Source organism: Ruditapes philippinarum, unplaced genomic scaffold, assembly GCF_026571515.1.
Source record: "Ruditapes philippinarum isolate M1 unplaced genomic scaffold, ASM2657151v2 ctg5032_1_1_1_1, whole genome shotgun sequence".
In the NCBI taxonomy this organism is placed as follows: domain Eukaryota; kingdom Metazoa; phylum Mollusca; class Bivalvia; order Venerida; family Veneridae; genus Ruditapes; species Ruditapes philippinarum.
Window position 1 is genome coordinate 1 of NW_026858205.1, and position 12198 is coordinate 12198.

The 12198-nt window shown below is 30.4% G+C and overlaps 1 protein-coding gene across 1 annotated transcript; it reads right to left on the reverse strand.

The window, feature by feature from the left end:
* Positions 1-8255: 8255 nt before the first annotated feature.
* Positions 8256-12170, reverse strand: LOC132752467 (DNA topoisomerase 1-like). The gene is made up of 3 exons (XM_060742793.1): positions 12131-12170; positions 11696-11767; positions 8256-8833 (listed from the first exon to the last, which is right to left on the reverse strand). The coding sequence occupies exons 2-3, from the start codon at positions 11727-11729 to the stop codon at positions 8280-8282; spliced, it is 588 nt and encodes a 195-aa protein (XP_060598776.1). The 5' UTR covers positions 11730-11767; positions 12131-12170; the 3' UTR covers positions 8256-8279.
* Between the last annotated feature and the right edge of the window lie 28 nt (positions 12171-12198).

Sequence of the window (12198 nt, forward strand, 5' to 3'; positions counted from 1 at the left end):
AGATTTTTTGGGAAAGGGTTTGAAGTCCCTTTAATTAAGGCAGGATATACTTTTTTTGTTTCTTGTTTTCAAATGTATCTTATTGCAAGAAAAGGGTGAAGTAATCCACAGTCTGTACATATAGCATTGCTGAGCATCCTGCCCTGGATTTTTACTGATGGCATAGAAATGTCAGTAGTAAAGAGCCTAATACATTATGCAATTAGGTTTAATTAGTCATATACAACTTTCACTTTGAAAAATGAAAAATATCATGTTATTTAATAAATTAATAACCAACATAACTGAAATCTTTAATTTTCTTCTAGCTTAGCTTTTAAAGGAGACCTTATTAAAGCAGCAAACCTCCAAATTTTCTTTAAAATATGTATATATAAAATATAAGAAAAATCTCCTTAATACATGAAGAAAAACCCATAATCAAAGGTTCAAATAGAAGTGACCAAAAATCAACAAACAAGGCTTAGCATAAAAATTTGCAAAACCATAGCTTTATCCCTTTTTATTCAGGGACAGTTAAAAACTTGTGATTTAACAAAAAATATTTCAGACATAATGCAAAGAATAACAAAACATTTCACATATGTTTTAAAGTACAGAATTTTTCTTAAAAACTTATTCTGCTCAACTTGTATATTGGATATGCCTTGCTTTGACTGTGGAATAGTCCATTTGAAAATAAAGGAATTTCAGTATGAGATAACAAACATGGAGTTCACAACAGTATTATAGGCTGGTTAGATTGAGACTGCAATGATGTGCAGGCTGGCCTAGCTCTTTACTGATAACTAAGGCTTATAACTTTCAATTTCAGTACGTAATGGGTCAATGGGAATTTAAAAAAAAATAAAATTGTTCACTTATCTGGAGGTATGCCACTTTAAAGTACCTTAATTGATAAAGTAGTATTTACTACATAATTTGTATCATACATATCTAGTAACTAAGGCTTACAAATTTCAATTTCAGAACGTTATGGGTAAATGTGCAATTTTTGAGGATGTTTTCGCTAATCTGGAGGTATGCCATTTTAAAAGAACCTTAATTGAAGTAATATTTACTATACATATCTCTCTTAACCACTTACTTCCCTTGCCATTAAATTCAATTGCAATTTCTTAGTCTTTATCCAATAAAAGCACTTTTTACCCTTTTATACAAAAATAAATAAATAAATAAATAAAATAATACTCTGCTCCGATGAACTATTTCTATAGAAATTGAATAACAAATAACAATACATCTAGTTCTGACCAGGTCTATATCATAAAATAATAATATGCATAGAAATACTACACACAAAAACAACAGTATTTTTATTGGTTTTAAAACACATGTAATATTTTTTCGTAATTTCATTCAAATTACTATAAAATTTCATATATAAATATCTATGAAATGAAAAGTAGTAACAGAAATTGTTGACTAATTGTAACGTTATTTAAAGAAATAATTTCATACAATCTAGCAATGCCTTGTGTTTCGTACAACTTACTTCATTGTATTTTTTTCGTCACACTATTTTGTCGTATAGACTTGTATCATTGTGTATATGGAACAGTCATATTTTTATTTTCACAGACTTCAATATCAAAATATAAGCGAGTGGTCAATAACACAGAATTTGTCCGGACATGCAAATCATTAAGTTCAGACATGTCTTGATCAAAATGCGAGTCATTTTCTCATCAGGAATGATTGCAGTGTCACATTTTCTTTCAAGGCCAAATAAGACTTTTCTTGTATATGACTATAGCAGAATTTCTTTTTTGTGTCCCACCTTAGAAACAAATAAAGAGCAAAATTTGTTTCAACTTTTTTCTAGCTGTGACAGACAAAAAGTAAATCATAAAATTCATCTTGCTTTCAATACAGAAAATATTTTTTCACACCTTCAGCTGTTGTTTACTTTTTATATTTTGTATAATGGCAATAGGTATAGAGTCATTTCATAGTTAAAACACCACCCTGGTGACTGAACAACCAACAATCTAACTTTAGCTAAAACACCATTTAGATGGCTGATAAAACCAATATTATGGCTAAAACACCATTCAGATGGCTTAAAAAACCAACAGTATGACTAATGAACACCATTATGGCATAAAAACCAAAAATATGGCTAAAACACCACCCTGATGGCTGAAAACCATCAATATGGCTAAAACACCATCCAGATGGCTGAAAAAATCATCAGTATGGCTAAAACACCACATTGATGGCTAAATACCAACAGTATGGCTAAAACACTAACCATATAAAAGCATTTACTTTTTATATTTCTTACATCTGCAATTAACCTGGAAATTTACAAATGAAATCTACCACAATTGAGATATGTTATTGCTTCCTTGGTTGAAAAGAAGTAGGATAAAAAAGATTTACAGATTAAACAGGTGTGCCCCAATTAACTTTGTATACATAAAACTGATATTCCAAAATTTTTCATTTGGTCCAATTTTCACAAACAGGAACATATATTGTACTATTGTCGTGCATTTTTAATATCTTTGAATTTATTGAGCATTAAATTTTCACAGGCCAAACTAAATTATTATTTTGTTTTTTGTAGAAAAGAAATTTCTGTCATTGTTTCTCTATGCATGTGATTTTTATTTTAAAGGACAACATTTTTTGAAAATTAGATTAATGTTTTTATTCATAACTGTCTCAGGCACATTTCCCATTTTATTTACCAGTAATTTTTAAGTAAGCCTGCACTGTAAAGGTAATATTACAAGAAAAAAATTCATAAACAGGGTTCTTATATTAAAGCAAGGACTCGAATTTGCCGCTCCGGGCCTTACTTCATGGCAAGAATTGGGCCATCAGAGTACAGCCACCAACTTCCCACAAGCTAGTGCATTTAGCTTTCCTCCCAAATAAGAAATCTTCATAAAATCTTGTCAGGGCCTGGTCCCTGGCAAATTTTAAACCAACCGGCAAGGGCAAAGGTACAAGTGAATTTAAGTTGGCAAACAATTAACAAGCTTACCCACCACTAAAAGCTATTAAACTCTTGCCCACTTGAAAATTGTTATATTTTAAATGGGCTTCCCATATTTCAAAATTGGCAAAACCATTCTTCATTTTTAAAGGGAGAGTTTTTCAAAGTTAAGCTAATGAACGAAAATAGCAAACAAGTTGCAGACAGCCAGTGGATGTGCCATTCTTATCTTGGTCTGCACTTGTTTTAAATTGGTTTTAAAACAGTTGCTCCAAGCAAGCTTAAGATTAATATGGTGTAGAATATAGTAATTATATTCTCATTCTTACTGCAGTAATGGGTTTAACCCCCTTATATAATTTACTGGAGTTTAATATTTTTACTGCACTAAGGTGATGATATGTGTTTACTTGTGTTACATTAAATAGCTAAATGCCTTTTAGGAAAACACAAGAGATCAAATAATATTTTACCACAGGTGTGTTATTTCTATATATAAGTCAAGTAGATATTACCGTAATATTCCTCAAATATGTTATCAATCACAATATAACATACCATATTATTTTCATAAAATTATAATTTTACTTCACAAAAAATACTCAAAGTTTTTTTTTTTTTCATTCTTTTACCTTTTCCTTAAAGAATATGACATTTAAATAGCTAAAATTTTCTCGATTGCCTTGTTCTGTTTGATTGTTTTAGGCTGTCTTTGATGTTAAAATTCACTGGGTTTTTCAGCACAAGGAAATTTAAAATGATTTACTTCAGTTAAAAACCCGCGGTCTGAAAAGCTTTAAAAGTGGCCGCTCACCTGGCTTCTTTAGTATTTCAAGAAATATTATATAACACTCTTTTTAATTCTTATCTGTGCAAATAGAAATGTTTATAAATCATTTTTTAATTTTTTACTAAAATTTTGCGTTTCAAAGCTATATTTTAAGTTATTTTCCTATTTTATAATATTTTTTTAAGATTATTTAAACTATATTTTATAATATTTTCCTTAAGATTATTTAAGTTTTTTTAAATTTTTTTATTATTATTGAAAATTTCATCATATTACTACTTCAGTGCTATTTGAATATACTATTGATTTTCCACACTCCAATGCCTCATGCATATTGCTGAGTCATTTGAATATTTGAAGAAAAATCATTCAATTAAAATTCAATTAATTGTTAATTTTGGGGAAAACTTGTTGATTTAATGCATGCTTAAAAGATTCTTTTACATGGGCTTAACAGGTAAAGGGAGGCAACCAGTAAAAGTTTAAAATGTACCGAGTTGACATTTTTAACGCGTTTGAAGAGTTTAACCCATTTCTTATTAACAAATATCAATTGAAGGACTTTCAGATAATTAAAAACCATTTATACAAATATTATCTACCATTTGTTTTAGGGTTGAGTCAGAATCAAAACAGAAGTGGCACACTAAAGTACTAACTAATTTAAATTTTTCTAGTCTTAATTACCGTTATTAATTCCCAGTAAACAGGCTTAAATGCCACAACTTATTTAGACTGTTCCATTTAGTGCATCTGCGAATTTGGCCCTTAACCCTTCTTTGCATTTAGTGGTTAAATGGAAACTTTCACCTTTTATTGTTTTTTTTGTGTAATGGCCAAGTCTACTTTTTTAATCTTGGGCAGTCCATTTTGTTTGTTTCACCTTTTACCATACTGTTTTTTTGTGTTTAATCGCCCCCTTCCTAGATTGAATTCAAAACAGGTCTGGGCTGGTTTTTACTTTTTCTTTACTGCCCGTCTTTATTTTTTTACCTCAGGAATGTTTGGGCTTACTTTCTTAGGAACATGGGCAGAAAAGAGGTAAGTACAAAGGGGAAAGTAAGATTTACTGGGCCTTTTGTCCTTTTTTAATTGGTCCTTTATCCTAGTTTGAATTTGGCACAGTTCCCTTTTTAGGTAAAAAATTTATGGCATGAAAAAGGACCATGCTCTCCCTATAGAGACTTTTCCCAATAACCACTTACATGCAGTTTTAGCATACTAAGTGAGTGTAATGCATCATATCTTGGCATAAAAGAAGCCGGCAGGCTTATCTTGCAGTATTCAGCCATTTATCTGCTGCAGGTATTTACATCAAGATCTAACACTTAATTACTCTAACTCTTGCACTCGAGAGTTGACAACAGTCCAGACACTTTTTCTTGTTATATAATGTAATTGCAACATGAGCTGGTTTTAACACCCGGCTAGAGTCCGCCATGTTTGTATAAAGTTCTGCATTGCAAATTATGAGGTTTTAGTAAAGTTGGTCTGAAGAAGTTTCTTTTTCATACATTATTTTTCATTAATCACCTATTGGGCCTAACTGAACTGCTTTTTTTGCTATTGATTGATTGCAGCACAATGCTTTCAATATTTTGTATATACCAAAGCCTAAAAGTTATGCAATTTTTAAAATTTTTACTTCATTTTCCAATATTTTTCCTAGCCAGACCGAACAAATTAGATCTATCAAAAGAGAGGAAAAAAGCTAAAAGAAATGTTTATGCAATAAATATCTTTCAAAAAAATTTAAGGCAAATTCAAAGGAGCATTCTTTTAATATCTTCAAATACATCTTTTTAATCTCAATTATTTACAAGACAGTTCATTTTCAGGAAACTGTGTATGAATCTGCATAATCAGAAAGCAATTCTCATTAAAAATTTGATTGCACAAATCTATGTGGAATATTATGTAGAATCAGATAATATCGAATTTGAAATTGACCAATAGGAAAGTGACATTAGCAGAAAAAAATATAGAAAGATAAAATAGTATAGATCAAAATCCCAACAAGAACAAAAGTAAAATGTCATGAAGTGAATAAAATGGGCCCAAAAATATTTCAATTAACCTTAACTGACCCTTGGTGACATTATGACCTTTATCATAACCATGTGACCTTGACCCTATAAGTATCAAACAAAACTGCTAAATTCACATACAACATAAGGCAAGTGCTTACTCGTAACCATCGAAGCAGGTTTAACTGTTATTTTACTAGTCATGTAACAGGGCTCAAATAGTTATAGTACTAGTTTTTAAACAAGAAAGAATACATCCTCTTCAATACTAAAAGAGTAACTATAAAAGAATTGCCTCAGATCAATTGCCTTTTAAAGATGATTTGAAGAAATCTGGTATAATTAGTAACTTTAACCACAAGTTGCCTAAGCAACCATTTTATTCCTGTATTTCAATACTAAATCAAGCCTTCATATAGCTAAACTACAGTAAACTGAAAGGGTATGGACTCATCATAGGAAATCAATAGTTACTTATCAACTAAACGATATACCGTATTGTTTACAATCAATGGCACACCCTTCAAACTAGTGCCCCTTCCACCCCAAACAGCAGGTGAAAAAATCTTACCATGTACATTTGTAATCCATAGAAAGAACAATCCAAGGGCATTCCAAATAGTTTTATGTAAAAATAACACTTAATGATACTCCAGTAATGTAAAATCATTTAAAAAAATCCTGTATTATATATTAGATCATAATAATGCATAATGAATAAAGATTTTTATAATTGAATTGTATTTTTAATAATTTTTTTTTTTTTTAATTTAAAACGTATCTTACGCAATTTTTACAGTTCTAATAAGCACCCCCCCTTTTGAAAAAACGCACACGGGGCATTAAATGGTGAAAATACGATACTTTATATGTCTAAAGAATGCTGTCAGCCCAATATCCCAGTATGGTATTTTTTTTTTCTGAATCTCCCTGATACATTGTAGCTGATCAGGTAGTGAAGTTGAATTTTATTATGTTATGTAGTTGAAATAATTTTGTATTATTTTCAAACCTATATCCATTCTAAAACAGCAATATGACAGTACATCTTCATATGTCATTTTTATAGCTTTTTGGCAGTAATGCAAACCCTTTTAAATTAGCTGAACCAATGCACCAATCATGCTTTGAAACACAAATATCCATACCAAGTATATACATGATGGTACTTTTCCTTTCATTATCGTATCATAAAATTGTCCCTACCCTATGGACTGAACATAATATAATAACATTACTGTTAAATATTTTATCAATTCACTTTTTAGAATCTCATCAATAATTTCGGACAAAAAGGACAATCTAGAGGTTAAATATGATATCTTTAAATAGGTCCATGAGAACTTCACTTCTTTTTTGTTGCAATCTCTTTGTTAATTTCTCCCGCACTATAGAATTGGCCACATGTGGCACACCTGTTTCACATTCCAATTTTGTGATAATTAGTGTATTTTTTTTTTGGACATTGTACATTTATCCAAAACTTTCCAATGACATGAACTTGAAATAAATATATGCAAGGAACTCGCAAGTTAACTTTAAAAATTATTTTTTTTACATATATATTTTTCTGTACTTTCATTCTTGCCATTTTGAAAAGAAAATCAACAACATGAATTTCAATATATCCTTAATATATGTACTATGCATTGTATGGTAATGTTCAGGGTTGATGTTCTTACCTGTCAATGACTCTCTTATTACCTGGTTGCCAATTTAGTGTCCCTCATGCAACTGCTGTAAAAATGCTGAAACTACATACCAACTACCTAACACAACAAAAACAAGTTTTATTTAACTTGTGGTCGGTCATTAAATCTTGAAATTTGATTTTTTTGGAACCAGTCAAAATACTGTAGTCATACCAGTCAACAGTCTCGCATTTGATTGGCTGGTTTTAATCTTGAAATTTTTAAATAGACCAATCACAGCAGTTGAAATGGATGAGTTGTAATTGCTTACAATCAATACAGTGGAAGTAGTAATGTACTGACTTGATTACCTTGAACATACGCTACAGACTTAACCTAATGTGTAGTTATTCAGTCAAAATATGTATATTTATTAAAGTTTATGTGTGTGTTAGTTCACTATTTACTACTTGTTTCTTTTCAACTTAAGTTATGAATAAGCTGTATTGGTTTTCTGAATTTTGTTTTGTCCTCACTGAATTACTTATTTACCTAAGTTACATTACTAAAATGTAATTCAGCCATTACAGAAATGTAATTCAGCCATTACATAAATGTTATTCAGCCATTACAAAATGTAATTCAGCCATTACAAAAATGTAATTCAGCTCAGATACGCAAAAAAATGTCTGCTAAAGAGCATGCTTTGATTTTTTTTTTTTATAAAACTTGTAATTCTTTATTAAAGAATTTATGTTTAAAAGTAAAATAAGTTTCACAAAGGTTGGGACATTTTTTTTTAAAGTGAATGATCATAGGAACTCGTCTGTTAGTAATACTCAAACCCTGTAATTCCTTCCTTTTCTTTTTTTTTAAAGGCACTGCTAGATTGTGCTTCTTACACGATCGAAATCATTTAAAAAACACAAATCTTTATTCAACATATAACAACCTGTTGATCTAAATTTGCTTGGCGGTCTTTTAACAGTTGACATCCTTTTCTTATCTGTTTCGTCTGATTTACTTGAGGTCCGTTCCTTATCATTTCCTAATTTAATATGCAACTTGAGCCCCGAACCTTGCCTAACGGTCACTTTATCGTCACTTTCGACACTATCATTGGAATTAGAATCTGTGTTCTCCTCTTCTATCTTCTGATCGCGGTCTCGGTTCTTTTTACTTGAATCTGACTTGTGATTGTGATGACTAGAATCGTGCGAGTGTTTAGAGTCCCTGCTCTTTGATTTACTATCACTACTATTTCGATGTTCGCTGCTCGATCTATGCTCCGAGTGGTGCGATGATTTGTGTTCACTATTCGTTTTGCTATCACTTTTGCTACTGGACGATTTTTTACTGTCTTTTTTCTCGTCTTTGTCTTTCTTCTCATCCCTGTCTTTGTCTTTCCTGTCTTTCTTTGTCTTCTTTGATTTATCATCTGAAAATATCATACTCGCTGGATGAATTTATATTTCATCCTTTTATTACTCAATCATTTTTTTCTAAAGACATACAATTACTACACAATATATATATATTTATATAATGCTCTTATGACAGAATTGCTTGTAGCTTCAACTCTTACCCTACTGAATTTGCATATTTGTAAACTCCTTCCTTGAAAGTCAGTATTATCTATTATGGTTTCAAAAATCAGACTAGTTGTTTTTTTGATTATTAAAATCAAATGGACTGATCCAAATTCAAAATTAGGGCAAGTCCATTAAACAAATTTAGGAGGTTAAAGGTTAAGTATAAGACATCATGTATAAAATTACATGTACAAGCAATCAGTATATACAGTAGTAATATGTAGGAACCTAAAGTTTTAAAATGCATTTTTTACCCACGAAACTTTCCATATTCTATGCACAAGAGTTAATTTAGTAGTAATATGTATAGTATGCATTTTTTACACAGGGAACTTTTTTTCATATTCCATGCAAGCAATTAATCACCGAAGCCCAGTTTGTCATGTTTGAGGTAAACCTTTTTCCAGTGTCTAATTCACTATTCAATTATACCCACGGCCCCTCCAGCCACTGCATTGACCCAGGCACCAGGATTTCATGTCCCCTGCCCTTTTCATGGTATGGGCTGGTGTTAGTGTTTTACAACTGACGGACTTTTATAACCAATCATCAAAAAGGATCAGCAGCCAATAGGATTCTAGCAAACATTGGTGAGATGCATGTATAGATATTTGTAACCAAAAAAAACAACACTAGTCTGGTTTTTCCCTGAATTATAGGTCATCCCTACAATGCCAATTTATATAGCATTTCTGTAAAATTGTTTTATAATTAAACTGCATGTTTATTATACGTGGGACATATTCCTGAAATTCAATGCTTATAAAGCTATGATTCAATCATTTGAAGGATGTTCATATTGTTTCTATAGTTTAAAGTGAAATTCAACATTTATTTTCAATGTAAAATCTGACATGACATGTATCAAGTATAGACAAAACATACAAATCATTCATTTAATTTACTTACCAGATCTGAAAATTTAAAGAAAACAAGCACAGCTAAATGTAACATCATCAACTTTTACAAACAACAGAAACATGTTTTTCTTAAGGTGAAGAAAAAATGCCAAAAGTTTGAAATTGTACAATTTCCATCCCATTTTTTTTCCCCCTTAAAATTTTTAGCTTGTTTTATAATTATTTCCCATTTTCCCTGTTGGAAAAAGTTTTTATCCCTTTATTTTTTTAAAATTTACCAATTTCTTTGACACAAAATTCCATTTCCCAAATTTCCCCAATTCTACCATTGTTTAAATTTTTGGACAAAAATGACAGAAAAAAGCTAAACATTTCTAAAATTTAATTTATTTTCAGATCTTTAGCTTTAGAAATTTTGAATTTTTATTGGAAAAATTTTTAAAAAAAAAATGGGCTGGTTAAAAGGTCCCCGACCCGTAAGCAGATGACAAAAACCTTTTGGCAAAGAAACTTTTAAAATTTAAAAGGGTTTTAAAAAAGGGTTTCCCCCTTTTTTTTTAAATTATCATTTAAAAACCCCTATGGGTCCTACAAAACTAAATTTTTTAAATTTATTACAAAAAGCCTGTCATGGCATTTTGTCCAGAATTAGATCTTTATTCTAAACAAGGAAGAAACACGTTTTTCTGCAAGATCAAAGAAACTTGGATTTTTGTTCTTATTATGATCATTAATTAAATAAATTTGCAATAGAGTTCAGGGAGGCTATATGGGATAGAAGTTACATGTAGAATACACCTGCAATGACATCCATTTGTATAGAAGATGCACTGATCCTTTCGTAGGTTCACCAAACGTATTGTACAAAGCACAAACACTTAACCTTATCATTAAAAGTTTTCTGAACAATAAAAATCAAATTATCACACTGATTTATCAAGAAGAGAGAAATAAGTACAGTTCGCATATCTTGTTTTTAGAAGATTTGTTTATTATACCTTGAATTGGACATCAAAATTTGAACGTTTTAAACAATCAGATAATGCTATATGAATTATCATTAGCATGCAATAGGTGTATTAAATCCCAATTGCCTTAAAAAACCATTAAATGACACAATATCAGTATTTTATTACAAAAAATAAGCATCCCTCATGGAATATTCACCATATTTCTAGCAAAACCATTGACACTGACATTTGAAGGTATCAAACCTCCCACACAGACTCCTATCTGTAAGTCAGGTGCTAAAACCCCTGCTAAATGTCCATTTAAAATATACACTTCTAATCTGATGCCTAAATGAAATAAGCAAATTGACCAAGAAGTGTGGGATGAACAGAAAGTAAAAATTTGGTACATTTTCCATGCTGCTCTGCCCATAAGGTGTGAGGGTAAAACAAATGACCGGTGCATTAGCAAACCTGCACTGATCTATAATATCCAAGTGCAATATTCACAACAACCACTTTGTCAATGATAATCCATCAAATTTCTTTTATTAATTTAAGCACAAGGAGAGCTGTATTTTCTCATTTTTTATTGGCTACCAAGTTCATCCACTTTTAAGACAGACTGAATGTTGAAGGGGGTCTAAACAATCAAATACTTTAACAGTCGTAATTGACAATTTAGAGTTTTCCATAGACTCTGTGACATATAACATACATTCCGAATAATTGGAAGAACAAAAACCATCTTTAAGAGATGACTAAATATGGTATATATGAATTCCTACAGCAATTTAATTATGAAATAAAGCACCTGAAAGAAAAATAAAATCCTTTTATGGGCATGCAATATTTGTTATATAATTTATTTTACAAGTGTTACACACATCTGCCTTACCAGAGTTATTATTATTTCCCTTCACTTTTTTCATCCATTCATCAAAGATATTGGTAGCCAGAGTTTTAGTATCTGAAAATTGGAAAGAAAAAAATATAACTAATCTGAATGAGATTCACAACTAACTTTATACACAAGTCATTTTGATGTAGTTGAAAAAGATGAAATTGCTCATTTTTAGAGTTAAAGAAATATTTTTTTTAATACAGCAAGTAAAATGAAGAGGAGAGAACACATGTCAAAATCAGGATGGTCTGTTTACTGGGTTATTCAAGGATATACCAGAATATCAGAATATTTTTCTTATTCAAAAGAAATGTTAATCTTTTTTTTCTCTTCTTTTTTTTTTTTTCACTTTTATAATCATTGTTTACATTGAAAATCAGAATCAAATGTTAATATTTATAACTTTTGTACAGAAAATTGACTACTTACTTTCATTGTCGGATTTACACAACTGTTTTATAGTTTTGGCAGCGTTTTGGTCTTTATAGAATACCACG

Coding starts and splice junctions, on each gene's coding strand:
- LOC132752467 (XM_060742793.1), bottom strand. CDS start 11,729: ATGAAAAAAGTGAAGGGAAATAATAATAACTCTG. Junction 8,834..11,695: donor GGGAAATAATAATAACTCTG/GTAAGGCAGATG, acceptor TGATATTTTCAG/ATGATAAATCAAAGAAGACA.